Source organism: Gopherus flavomarginatus, chromosome 3 (genome assembly GCF_025201925.1).
Source record: "Gopherus flavomarginatus isolate rGopFla2 chromosome 3, rGopFla2.mat.asm, whole genome shotgun sequence".
Classification (NCBI taxonomy): Eukaryota; Metazoa; Chordata; order Testudines; family Testudinidae; genus Gopherus; species Gopherus flavomarginatus.
In genome coordinates, this window is record NC_066619.1 from 198102803 (window position 1) to 198115132 (window position 12330).

General features: G+C 38.4%; 1 protein-coding gene across 7 annotated transcripts in view; it reads right to left on the reverse strand.

Moving 5' to 3' along the window:
* The window catches only part of SLC10A7 (solute carrier family 10 member 7), a 205101-nt gene that overhangs the window by 73790 nt on the left and 118981 nt on the right, over positions 1–12330 (reverse strand). Inside the window, exon 4 of one of the 7 annotated variants that reach the window (XM_050946547.1) lies at positions 11583–11718. The exons of the other annotated variants lie outside the window; for them this stretch is intronic. Within the exon in view, the coding sequence (XP_050802504.1) occupies positions 11583–11718 (136 nt within the window). The remainder of the gene's footprint in view (positions 1–11582; positions 11719–12330) is intronic. 7 annotated transcript variants of the gene reach the window in all.

Sequence of the window (12330 nt, forward strand, 5' to 3'; positions counted from 1 at the left end):
CTTAAAGTCAGCATATCCAATATAGGTGGGTCTTCCAGAAGAGTACAGCCAGCATAACAGCTCCTACAGCCAGTCTATGGGATATTGCCACAGGAAAGAGGGCCTGGTTATGTTTTCCCTGCACTTTGGCTATCTCCTGTTGCCATAGTGGCACCTTGGTTCCACTGGCAATCTGCATAAATTAGAGCATCCTTAACAAACACAGCTGGACCAGGACTGTATATACAAACCTGCATGCATCCCTTCACTGGTTCTCCCTTGAACACCACATTAAAGTTTACATTTCTTGTCTTCACCTTAAATGCACTATACAACTCTGCCTGGCCTATCTCTCTGATTCTCTCCCATCACACCCTTCACCCTCTGCCTCAACACCACTTTCGTTTCCTCCTCTCGCTTCCTTCTTTGTGAATTTTTTTCCCTGTTCCCCCCTGCACCCTGTCAGTCCTCAGTGCCAGCTCTCAACAAACCCTGTTCTTATTCAAACACATTTTCTTGTGCAGTGCCCATACAGAATGAGTTCATTATAATTATATATGGCTAGAAACTGTATTTATGTACCAATCTCTGAAGTACAGTATATAGATATTCATTATGGATGAGAAAGAAAGAAACTTCTCAATTATTCCAGTGGGGTCCACCTATGAAAAGCAGCTTGCAGGATTAGAGGTCTTTGACTGTAAATACAAGTGCTGTCTATTTCTGTGTACTGTGTATAAGTATTTAAATAACATATAACAAAACACATTTCAAAAGATATTGCCATAAACTACACGTACAGTATTACCTAGAAAGCTTTAGATCTGTTTTCACCATTGCTTTAGAGTGTAGAAAACTGAGATGAATAGTTAAATTTTTATATATTTTAGAAGAAAAGCTTTTACTCCACTTTTTTTAAAAAGTCCTCTTAATGCAGAAGAAAATTATGAACTATACCTCTGTCTCAACAGAATGCTGTCCTTGGGAGCCAAAAAAATCTTAACGTGCTATAGGTGAAACCGTGTTATATCAAACTTGCTTTGACCCACTGGAGCACGCAGCCGCCCCCCCGGAGCACTGCTTTACCGTGTTGTATCTGAATTCGTGTTATATCAGAGTAGAGGTGTATCTAAAATTCTGTTTTACTTGGAAATGTCCTGTAACACCCAATAAACCCTATTTTTAATTAATATTAGCAATATATTAAAACCAAAATGCGATTCTTAGCACCTTAATGACAAAATAATTATGTTAACATGAAATGATGGTACACTAGGTGGTGCTGTGGGACCTTCTAGAAGAACCAGTTCCTCCTAAGAGAAGTTTTATGCTGTTAAATTAGTTTGATTGTTGATTCCACATTTTGAAATTTATATAAAACAGTGTTAAGTCACATCCAAGAGGCAACAAAAGCAACACAGGAATGAAAAAGATACTCCAGGGGAAAAAAAGTGTTGGAAGATAGTCCTTTTCTGCTAAATGAAATTTAACCCTCTTCCAGAATGATTTCTCATCTCTCCCTCCCAAATTACAGTAAACAGCACTCTTAATCTAATCATCACTATAATTCAATCTCCATAATAATTTAAACTGTAATGCACACATATGAAACCTTTGCTTATTAGCTGTGCTTAACTAAAATGAAGGTTATCAACGGGGTACCAATGAAAAAGATATTAGCAAATGAAAGTTGTACAGTCATTTAACTTTCACTGGTGTGATAATTAGTGTGTGCATGTGTGTAAAATAAAAAACAAAAAACCTCAAACCAACCACCCCTTTTACATACACATCTCAGAGAAAAGGTTTGTGAAAAAGTCATTCAACTACAAAGGAAGAAATAAGCATAATCCCAAAACTGAATCTGTTTATTTCTTTGTGAAACCTGCTCTTTATGAATGAAAAACAGTTCCAGTACTAATCCAGTCAGAAAATGTCATCGATATATTAACCAAAGCACATTTCATTCTGCTTATCCTATTATCAAGATTATTATATTCAGACACAAAAAAAATCCTGTTTTCCTAAAGTCAAAAATCTTAATTATACTAAGAATGAAATACTTTACAACCCTGTATGCGTGGCAGAAAATAAACTTTATCCAGATTATAGATAGAAAGGTATCATGTTATTAGAAGAACTGAAAACCTTCATTCACCAGTCCTGAGACAGGATACTATTTTAGCATTGCAAATGTCACTCAATTATTTATTATCCAGAAATATCATCTAAGGTAAAGCATAAGAGCACAGATATAATTACTCTCACATTCACATGTATACATGCCATTGGACAAATCACGGAAACAGAGAATAATGGAATTTATAACTGCATGGTTACAAAAGCAGACTGGGCAGTTTGTGTCAGTTTTCTCAGGAAAAGCTCTCTGAAACCAGAATATTGCCAATGAATGGCTCAAACTAGAATATCATTAAGGAGAGGCTCACTGCAAGGTGATGAGCGCCCTCAAAACCCATTGGAGTTGATAGCACTCAGAACTTTCAGGATCATGCCCAAAAGTTTGCTAGAAAGTTAAGCCAATGCTAATTAGTTTGTGAGTGCTCAGCCCTTTTTGAGCTCACCCACATATTCTTCTTCTGCTCCACTAAGTGCTCTAAACTGCTTAACAAAATGTATGTCAAAGCTCACTTGTTTGTTTTCCAGAATCTCCTATGAGGAGGAAGTTATGATTTCCTTTCATAACTGGCAATTCACAGATTTGGAAACCTTCCCCCTCACCCCCCCAAAACAAACAAACAAAACAACAAAAACCTTCAGTATGGTAATCCATATTGCTTGTGCTCTGTGCTGCCTGCCAGACCCCAAGTCATCAATAATGAATAGAAATGTACAGCTACAGCAGTAGCCTGTGTCATGGGCTTGTCAGGGATTTCTGAAAAGGAACAAAAACACAGGTTTGCCATTTGACTGTATCTTCTTTAGCAAACACAAGACACCAAAAAAAAAAAAAAATCAAAGGGGAAATTTGGAAAGGGAAAATATGATTAACCCTTTAAGAATTAAGAAATTTCCTCACAAAACAAACAAAACTTTTTTGCGGGTATTGCAACCAATACTCTAGTAACTGTAGAATAGGCCTGGGAATCTAAAAATAATAGTGTTCATTTTGAGGGGGAAAGATCAGTGTGGGTTTAAGACAATGAAAATATCAAGAGGGGTACACAAATGCATCATGGTTTATATGCAATATATTACACGGAGGAAGTAAATACACATTTCTTTTCCCAGAAAATCCAACAAATTCAGTATTTAAAATAAAATCTTTTCTAAAGCAGAACCTTAATGTGTGTGAAAATACACAAAGCAATGAAAAGCAACAGTGTTATTAATGGATCTACAAGCTCTAATAAATTGGAGTAGCTAGCCACTGTTTTAAAACAGATTTGGTCATTTTATCTCTTGTATTTCGTTCCAATTTTCCTAAACACATTTCCATAGATGCTGTGACTGTAACATTATGAGAGTGATTATCTCATATTTTACAAACCGAACACACCAGCTGGTACACTACCAGTCTATCCCCCCGAGAGGGTGGGTGGGGGATAACAAAATCTCTACAGCAGGCATACAAACTACATTTATTGAAATCCCAATGCAAAGCCAAACCTTTGTTGCTTTCTGCATCTGAGTAAATTCCAGAAGATGTCTCACACTATGTTTTCATAATGTTAACCTTAGAAGTCCCTGAGCTACTGTACTAGGTGGGTAAACATCCTCCATTTCCTGCGAGGTGCTAAACAAGGTTTAAGAAGCTACATAAGAGCTCTGGTTTCAAATAGCTTGAAAGTAGTCTATTTTTGAATGGAATGAAAGTATAGAAACACCTACTTTTAAGTCATGTAACTGTGCATGAAATGCAATATATTTCACTCCAAATTATGCTGCCGTGCTTTCTAGGTGAAAACATGAAATGAAAACATTTGGTTTAGGAACAACTGAGTAAAATTCTCATGAAGCAGCTAAGTACGTTTTCAGTAGCCTAATCAGTGTACTGGCCTAATGCCATCTTGCATTTCCTTTTGTATTCCTGGTTAATTTAAGATATATTATTCAGCTAAATTCTGCATAAATTGATGAACATTTGTTTCGAATCAAGCCGACAAGTGTTGCTAATGATTTGGGCTAAGAGGAAGGGAAGAAAGCTTCGTTTCCTTAGATCAGACATTAAAACAACTAGCATAAAAAGCATGAATTAGAGACTATGGCATATTAAAGCAAACACCCTCCTCACCCAAATATGATTTGATTTAGATTAATTAGGTCTTTTCTCAAGTTGTAGGTCAGGATCATTTTATTAGTGAACAAATATCCTCATCCTGTCTAAAGTTTCCAAACTATTTTATAGCGGACAAATAAGCCATTTCTCAAGTCTAACTCCAAATGTATTTTAGCAAACAGGGATTAGTCTCAAACAGACTGAATGCTATTTATTTCACTAATCCTACAAACATAAAAACTGCTTCTTTCCTCTCTGCTAAGTGTTTTCTTGACTAATTAACCCACCCATCTAATATCCTGTCCAAATACAGGCCCAGCAAATTTTAAACATCCATGTCACAGACAGCACCTTTCTGTAACAGCAATGTGCTCTCAGCAATTTGAAACACAGAGATGAAAAAGGCTATATTGCCTGCTCAATATGCACAAGTAATTTATATTACCACAAAGGACAGATTTTCATTCACATCTGGTGAGGAGCACTAAAAAAATCCCATTTCTTTGCCAATAATGTCATATATTTATTAAAGCAGGTAAAAAAGAACAAGATGCTGGATGTCTACCTCAAAGATGAGCATTTATGGGTATGTGCGTGTCTATTTCCGACCAAATATCAATGCAAATCTCTCATTTATAATATGAATCTACATATTTCACTTGCTTATCTGTTCAAGTATATGTTGTCAAAACATAGATTATCCATTCAATCAATCTATTATATACAATAGCCTGTCCCTCACTGCAGTATCTGATATCCCTCACTTCATCTCACCAAGAAAACAGATGACCCTTGCAGCACACACTGAAAGCCAACAAACAGGTGCTCTGTCATACCAAAGGAGTGCGCTCCAGAAATGAATCTCACAAGTACAGTGCCCTCCACCAGCTCCTTTTCTTCTAACCTGGCGGCTGTTAGCTTGAATACTTCCAATGGAAGGGTACATGGAGGTATCAAAGGAGAAAAGTGGTCCCTCAGCCATGTCCTGCACTATTTAGGCTATTCTATTAGGGTCTATAATTACACAGTCAGTTGTAGTTCGTTCAAGTCACTCAAAGCACAGAGATTTAGCCAGAAATGCACCACATGTTCCCCTCTCTGGGAACTGAGCTCTGAATAACTCTTATGAGGAGCCTGGCTTTGAATTTCAATTTTCTTTCCTGACTGTGCTGCTCAAATGTGCCATTAGGAGGAGCTGACATTTCCTCTACCTGATCCGAAACGCTGTTCTTGTGCTTAAATGGTTTGCCCTGAAACCTGGATCTTTGATTCAATAACATAAAAGAACATTTCCAGAGGGGAAACTTGTTACTGAAAACAAAAAGAAGTCCTAGATCTAGGAGAGACTGCTTAGGCACAGCAGAGAGACTGCATGTCTTGGTGAAAGCATATAAAGAGAAAATACTTCCCCGCAGCTCCCACAAGAAAGCTTTTTAATGAGAACTTCCCAATGTCGAGATGGTGTCTTGAGCTGTAGGAGGTGCTTCCTTTCTTTAAAAAACAAAAATAAGGACGCAGTGGAATGACCTCTGCTCTGGGAACTCTATCTTCCCTTTTTCAGGGCGACAGTCTTCTGTCCTGTTCCTTGTGGTGATACATGCTCTAGCCTAGCTGACTAAGAAGACAGTGGTTCTCAGACTTTTGTCCTGGTGATTCCTTTCACACAACAAGCCTCTGAGTGTGATTCCCCCTCCCTCGCGTAATAAATTAAAAACACTATATATTTAACATCATTACAAATGCTGGAGGCAAAGTGGAGTTTGGGGTGGAGGCTGACAGGTCGTGAACCCCCAGTTAATAACCACATGACTTCCTGAAGGATCCCGACCCCCAGTTTGAGAACCCCTGTCTTAGTCCCTCCTCCAGCCCCCAGCCCCATACTTGGGGAACCCCTGTAAGGCTGAATTGCTGACAATACTGCTCTGGAGACTCTTACCTGGAGTTATCATCTGTACGTTTATATTTCAAAAGCCACAGCCCTTTGCATACAAATCAATTATACAAATCAATTAAGTTCTGCCTGCAAGCTTGGGTACACTTCTTTTGAGAGTGAATATAATTAATGAAGCAAATGACATGCAACACACACATTCTTAGCACCATATGAATTCCCCTTAGCCGGATGTATGATGCATATCCTAAGGGATTCAAGGCAAGGCTGAATTTTAGTGAGGATTCCCAGGATTTTCTAACCAAAAGGAGCATTTACTTGCATCTATCTTTGCGTTCATCACTATTCATAAACCACTCGATCTGGTCCACAGCAGACTGTAAACGCTGCAGGATCCACTGAATGAATCACATCCTTTTATCTACCTAGAGGCTACATTTTTCAAATATGGTAACAAGGTTGTGCACACTCCAAAATAATATACAATTATTTGTAGGCTAGCTTTCAAATGCACTAATTTGACTGCATTTGACATTAAAGAAATCAGGGTGTGTGTCCTAATTCAATCAAGTATCATCTTTTACCTACTGGTTGTTTCCACTTTGAAAATTATCAACATTATGTAATAGCCTTACTCAGTACTAGCTGTTAATGACTAATATTTATGCAGCAGCTGGCAGGTTTAATCCCCCCACATGTGGCACTAATTGTCCTAACACAGTGTTAGGGGCCACTGTGCTTCTGGTGTTGCTCTCCTTCAGATCAGATGTAAAACACAGGACTTGGCTACTTGCATGTGAAAAGTGCCATCGGACTTTTTACTGGGATAGAGGTTTCTGCCCCAGCAATATGGTCAAATTCTAGTTTCCTGTAGGTAACTATATCCTGCCTCTTACTATTCAAGGTGTAATTTCAGTAGGACACAGTATTATTCTTCACTTCGGGTATGTCGACACTACCGGCCGGATCAGCGGGTAGTGATCTATCTATTGAGGATCGATGTATTGCGTCTCATCTAGACATGATACATCGATCCCTGAACATGCTCCCCATCGACTCTGGAACTTCACCAGGGTGAGAGGTGTAAGTGGAGTTGACGGGGGAGTGGCGGCCGTAGATCCCGCACCACGAGGACATGAAGTAAGTCAATCTAAGATACGTCGACTTCAGCTATGCTATTCTCGTAGCTGAAGTTGCGCATCTTAGATCAATCCGCCCCCTAGTGTAGACCAGACCTTTGTGTCCTAAATTGTTCTGAAACTTTGCTGCACATGATTTCCCCTAGAGATGGCTGCATGACAGTGTTTTTTTCCCTGATGTGAATTTGTGTATATTTTAAGACAACCATAATTTATTTAACTGTTTTACAAGAAGTATTAAAAAACTGTCCCTCTTCAAAGTTGCATGCTCTGGAATGAGCTCCCAGAGAATTTTATAATCTTTAGAAGCCTAATTGATCATTCCACAAAATTTAACTCTACATAAATTTTTAACTTGGGGTGTTTTTGAAATATTCTATTTAAATCTGTTTTAATTTTAATATTAAATCTGCTTTACTGTTTTACCTAAAAATCAGACAGACAATTCAGGCAATCGGTAATAAAAAGCTTCGGTTGTCTGACTTCACGGAGAAAAAAACTGAGTAAACATTTTTGTTCTTTACTAGGTAAAGCACTATTTTATTCTCTCTCATAACTGTAATTTAAAAGAAGAACTCAAAACAAGAAAAAGCACATGGAAGATCTTAGTAAAGATGTGGACTGAAGCTTTAGTCTATTTGGTTTCAAATTCAGACTGCTATCTTTTGGAAGAGCCCGAGGAGCCAGAAGGAGAAGAAAGAAAACTGTACCCATGTGCCTGACAGCCTGAAAAGCAGAAACAGCTGCTTCAATCATGAGCTACTTGTCAAGTGTGTTTAAGAGCAAGGTGTCCAGTCTGGATTTCACAACTACAGTAGGTGTCACTGCAGTTTATGGGTGATAAAACAGAATATATTTATCAAAAAGGCATTAGTAAATGCATATATACACACACACACATCTTCACAATCATAGTTAGAATTTAACTTCAGTATTATAATTAATTGCAATGGAAGAGAATGGCCTACTATTTAATTCAGTTTCATGTCTACAATAATTTAAGAAATCTTGTCCTTAATGGGCCCAATCCTGCAGGCACTGAGCATCTTCAACTCCTACAGACAAAGGGGAATTGAAAGCACTCAGCACCTTGCAGAAATGTCCTTAATGATGCGCGGCTTTAGTAATAAGGATCTGAACTAAAGATTAGGCTCTCCACTCACATTTTTTGAATGTTGCCTATTCAGATCTAGTGACTTATGGTGCAAACAAAACACTACCACTGGCATTTTTTAAATTCCTGTCTCTACATGTTTGTTTCTTCCCTTTCCTCCCCAAGCTTATTTCTTTCAGTATTCCTCTTCTTTCCTCACTCCTCAGAATCAGTCTCCTCTAAAAGGCCATTATCCAAGATTTTACTGATAAAAGAAAGAATGCTCCACTTGTCCAAATTCCAATGGTCCCCTACATGGATGTTATGTTGCCTTATCCAGCAAGACGTCAAAACACCTCTCTTTTTTTGTCATTTTTTCCCCCTCTCTATGCTGTAAGGCACTCTTGTTTATTGTTCAAATCAGGAAACTCCCCCAGTTCTCATTACCAATAGCAATACTGAAAAATCAAAACTGAGCTTGTCTTCAATCTGTTTCCTCAGATAGAGAGCTGCGATGATGATTTGCAAACATTTGACTTGGCCATTTATCCAACAAGTATGGAGCATCAAGATGAACATTTCCACATTTGACAAGTAATTGCCATATTAAATACTGCATATATACATTTCTCAGAAGTTGATAGCCCATCTGTAGAGTACTTATCACAATCAGCAATAACCATTCTGGAGAAGTGACTTTTCCTTCCAAGGGTAATAACATCTGCTTACATAAAGGGATATTTTGGCACATTGTCAAGGTCTTCTTTCTTCTTCCCTGCTGTCAATGCTCTAATCCAATATGCATAGCAGCAATGCAATTTCAGCATACTGCAGGTGATTACCCTTTCCACTAAGCAGAGAACAGCAGCTGAGAAACCTACAGTGTACCACACTTGTTTCTTTAGCTCTCAGATTTCCTATATGCTCATTTCTAAGGAACTCACTGATACCATGAGCTATTCCTTCAATGAACACATTTAGACTCTTCCAAATGAAATGATTTTTGAGCATTCGTTCAGAGCTGAATTTAAAAGGTACCTTTTAAACACTTGAATTACCAGTAACAGTGTTTTCCCCCACGCCAGTATATGATACAATAAAATACTTCCCAAATGTTTATGAGCTTCTTCACGTCTTGTCTTTATACATGAAAATCTTTTTTTTTTTTAAATCCAACTAATTATACTTGTGAGTTAAGACAAGTAACCTGTGCTTAAAAAAACCCTGCTCCAATAAACGTCTATGGTCTGACAAACAGCAAAAAATACAGCTGATTTAATAAATGAGGGCTCAATCAATGATGCATTGAGGCACATGACAAAAGCAAGTCAAAACCCATTACATTCAAGAACCTCCTTTAAATTCCACTTCAGTGCACTGACCCTGTTGCTCAGTGCTAAAGACTTTACAAGGTATTTGGAAACATTCAGAAGACCTTTTGTTTTGGCATTCACTCAGCTGCACCTCACAATTAACACTGTCAGACTCCTTTCTAATCAATTATTTATTAAGATTACTAGCATATCTTTTGAGCGCCTTAACTTCACATCAGAAGTGTGCGAAGGATGACACATGCATGTGTACTTTACAGAATAAAAGGCAGACTCTAAGCAGGTTTTAACGCTAAATGAGAACAAGGCTAAAAGAAGTGAAATCAACACTTTTAGTCAAAGTTGAGCTTCAGGCGAGCTGCAGGCAGTGCACAGCATGAGAGAATTTGGCTCCAGAAAGTGCCCATGTGTTGACAGCTGAATAAGAGTTTGAAGGCTTAATGGTAAGAAATGTTCCGTCAATGATAATGTTACACTTTACTTTATTTATTGGATTTGTTACTCTTCTCAACAGTTCCGACAATCAGTGACAAGTTCTATCTGAGAGGGTTTTATCATTAATTATCAAAATGCATTTATTACGGTTACCATAGCTAACATTTATCCTAGTCACAATGAAAAAAGGAGGAAATCATTTTGAATGGAAAGCTAGAAGCAAAACTGTGGTAGAAATTTAAGGATGCAGGAAGTCTGGAATAATGCCCAAATTAAAAAAATGATACCAACCAATTGGTGCTTTTTCCTGCATAACAATTAATACAATATATTTATGAGGCAAGTTATTAATTTGAATTGTGGTAGTACCTACAGCTCCAATGTACTAAGCACTGTATATACATAATGAAAAGATTGGTCACATTGGGGCAGGAACTGAGACAATAAACAGATGAGGATAATGGCAGGAAACAGTGAGACTATTATGATTGGTTTAATAAGCAGTCTCCACACATTAAAGCCTCGATCCTACAAACGCTTATGCACGTTCTTCACTAAACTTCACTAAGGACTACTCACATTGCATAAAGCTAAGCACATGCATAAGTCGGACGAGGACCTCGCTGCTTAGTCATTATCAAGTTTTTGGTTCATATATTGACACAGGTGCGTACTAAGGAGAGATTTGTAGGAAGATAATGTTCGGTAAAATTTTCAAAAGGTGCCTAAGTCCTATGGAAAGTCAAAGGCACCTAACTCACTTAGGGCCAATTTTTCAAAGGTATTAGGTGCCTAAGCAGGTTCGGTGCCTAACTCCTATTATGTACTTAAATACCTTTGAAAATTTTACCCATAGGGGCTCTGTGAATGTTTACAGAGTGCTCCTCCCATGCATAATGCACATTTAAACATTACAATCACATTCATGAACTCAAGCTATGGTTATTACTGTAGCCACTCTAAGCCAACAGGAGAGACCTCTCTCATCGACATAATAAATCCACCCCCGAAGAACAAGTTGCTATGTCAGCTTATTCACACCCCTGAGTGACATAAGTTATACCAACATAAGCGGTAGTGTAGACATAGCCTAAGACTCATTATTTTGTACATTTTAAATGAAGGATAAAAGTTTCATCCTCAAATCAAGCACAACACTGGAGCTATAGAGGTTAAAGGACTGTCTGCAGGCCAATGAGTTTCCAAGACGAATCAACAATTTGCAGATCTACATAGAAGCTTTAATCGCCAGTTATTATTTAGAATTAGTTAATATTTAAAACTTCTTTACAAATTTTTTTTGTCACAAAATGCCTATTTGTCAAAACTGAAACTCTTCAGGGGAATGTATCAGTTTCAACAACATTTTCATTAGGAAAGGATTCGCGGGTGCGAGAGAGAATTCTTGATCAAACCTGGGGCAAAGGGAGCAGATGGAAACCCCACCTCTAAGCAACTCTGTGATCAGAACACTTACCTGGGCAGTGGGAGATTGTGAAGGGTTCAGCTCACCACTGGTGCCTGCTCCTGGCTGGGTGTGGTATGGCAGTTCTTTCTCTCCACTGGAGTCTGTTCCCGCTGGTTGCTCTGCTTCGGCAGTAGACTCTCTCTTCCTGGGAAAAAAAATCTGCATTTTTTCCTGCTCTATACTGAATTGGGAAGGCGTACAGCTAAAGGGACAAGTACCAGTACATAAGCTGGAGGTCTGTGTCCTCCATGTCCTTTAAACACCTTAAGGGATCATGATCTGCAACGAGCTTGAACGGATTTCCCAAGAGGTATTACTGGAGAAATTCCATGGTGAGTCCTTTCATTTCTACTGCTCCCAAGGGAACATTTTCAGCTCAAAGAGTACCAAGTGTTCTTCTCTATTTGTTTCCTGGGACAATACTGCACCCAGTCCCAATTCTGAGGCATTGGTTTGTAAAATGAACTCTTGAGAAGTTGGAACTGAACTGGACATGCTCTTTACACAAGTGGAGCTACTGTTCTTAATTATATTTTTTTTCTGGAAGGGAGGCGGCTGCTATCATTGAAAACCCTGGCACAAATTAGTAGCCTAAGAGCCTCAAAAACCTTCCAACTTGCTTCTTCATGGCTGATGTTGGCATGCTTTGAGGGCCTGGACTTGGTCCATTTGGCCTTTCCCCAAAGTATATCCCATGTAGGTGGTCTCGTCTTTCCCAATCTTTAACTGCAAACCCAGTGAAGTGCGTCTAGTCCCT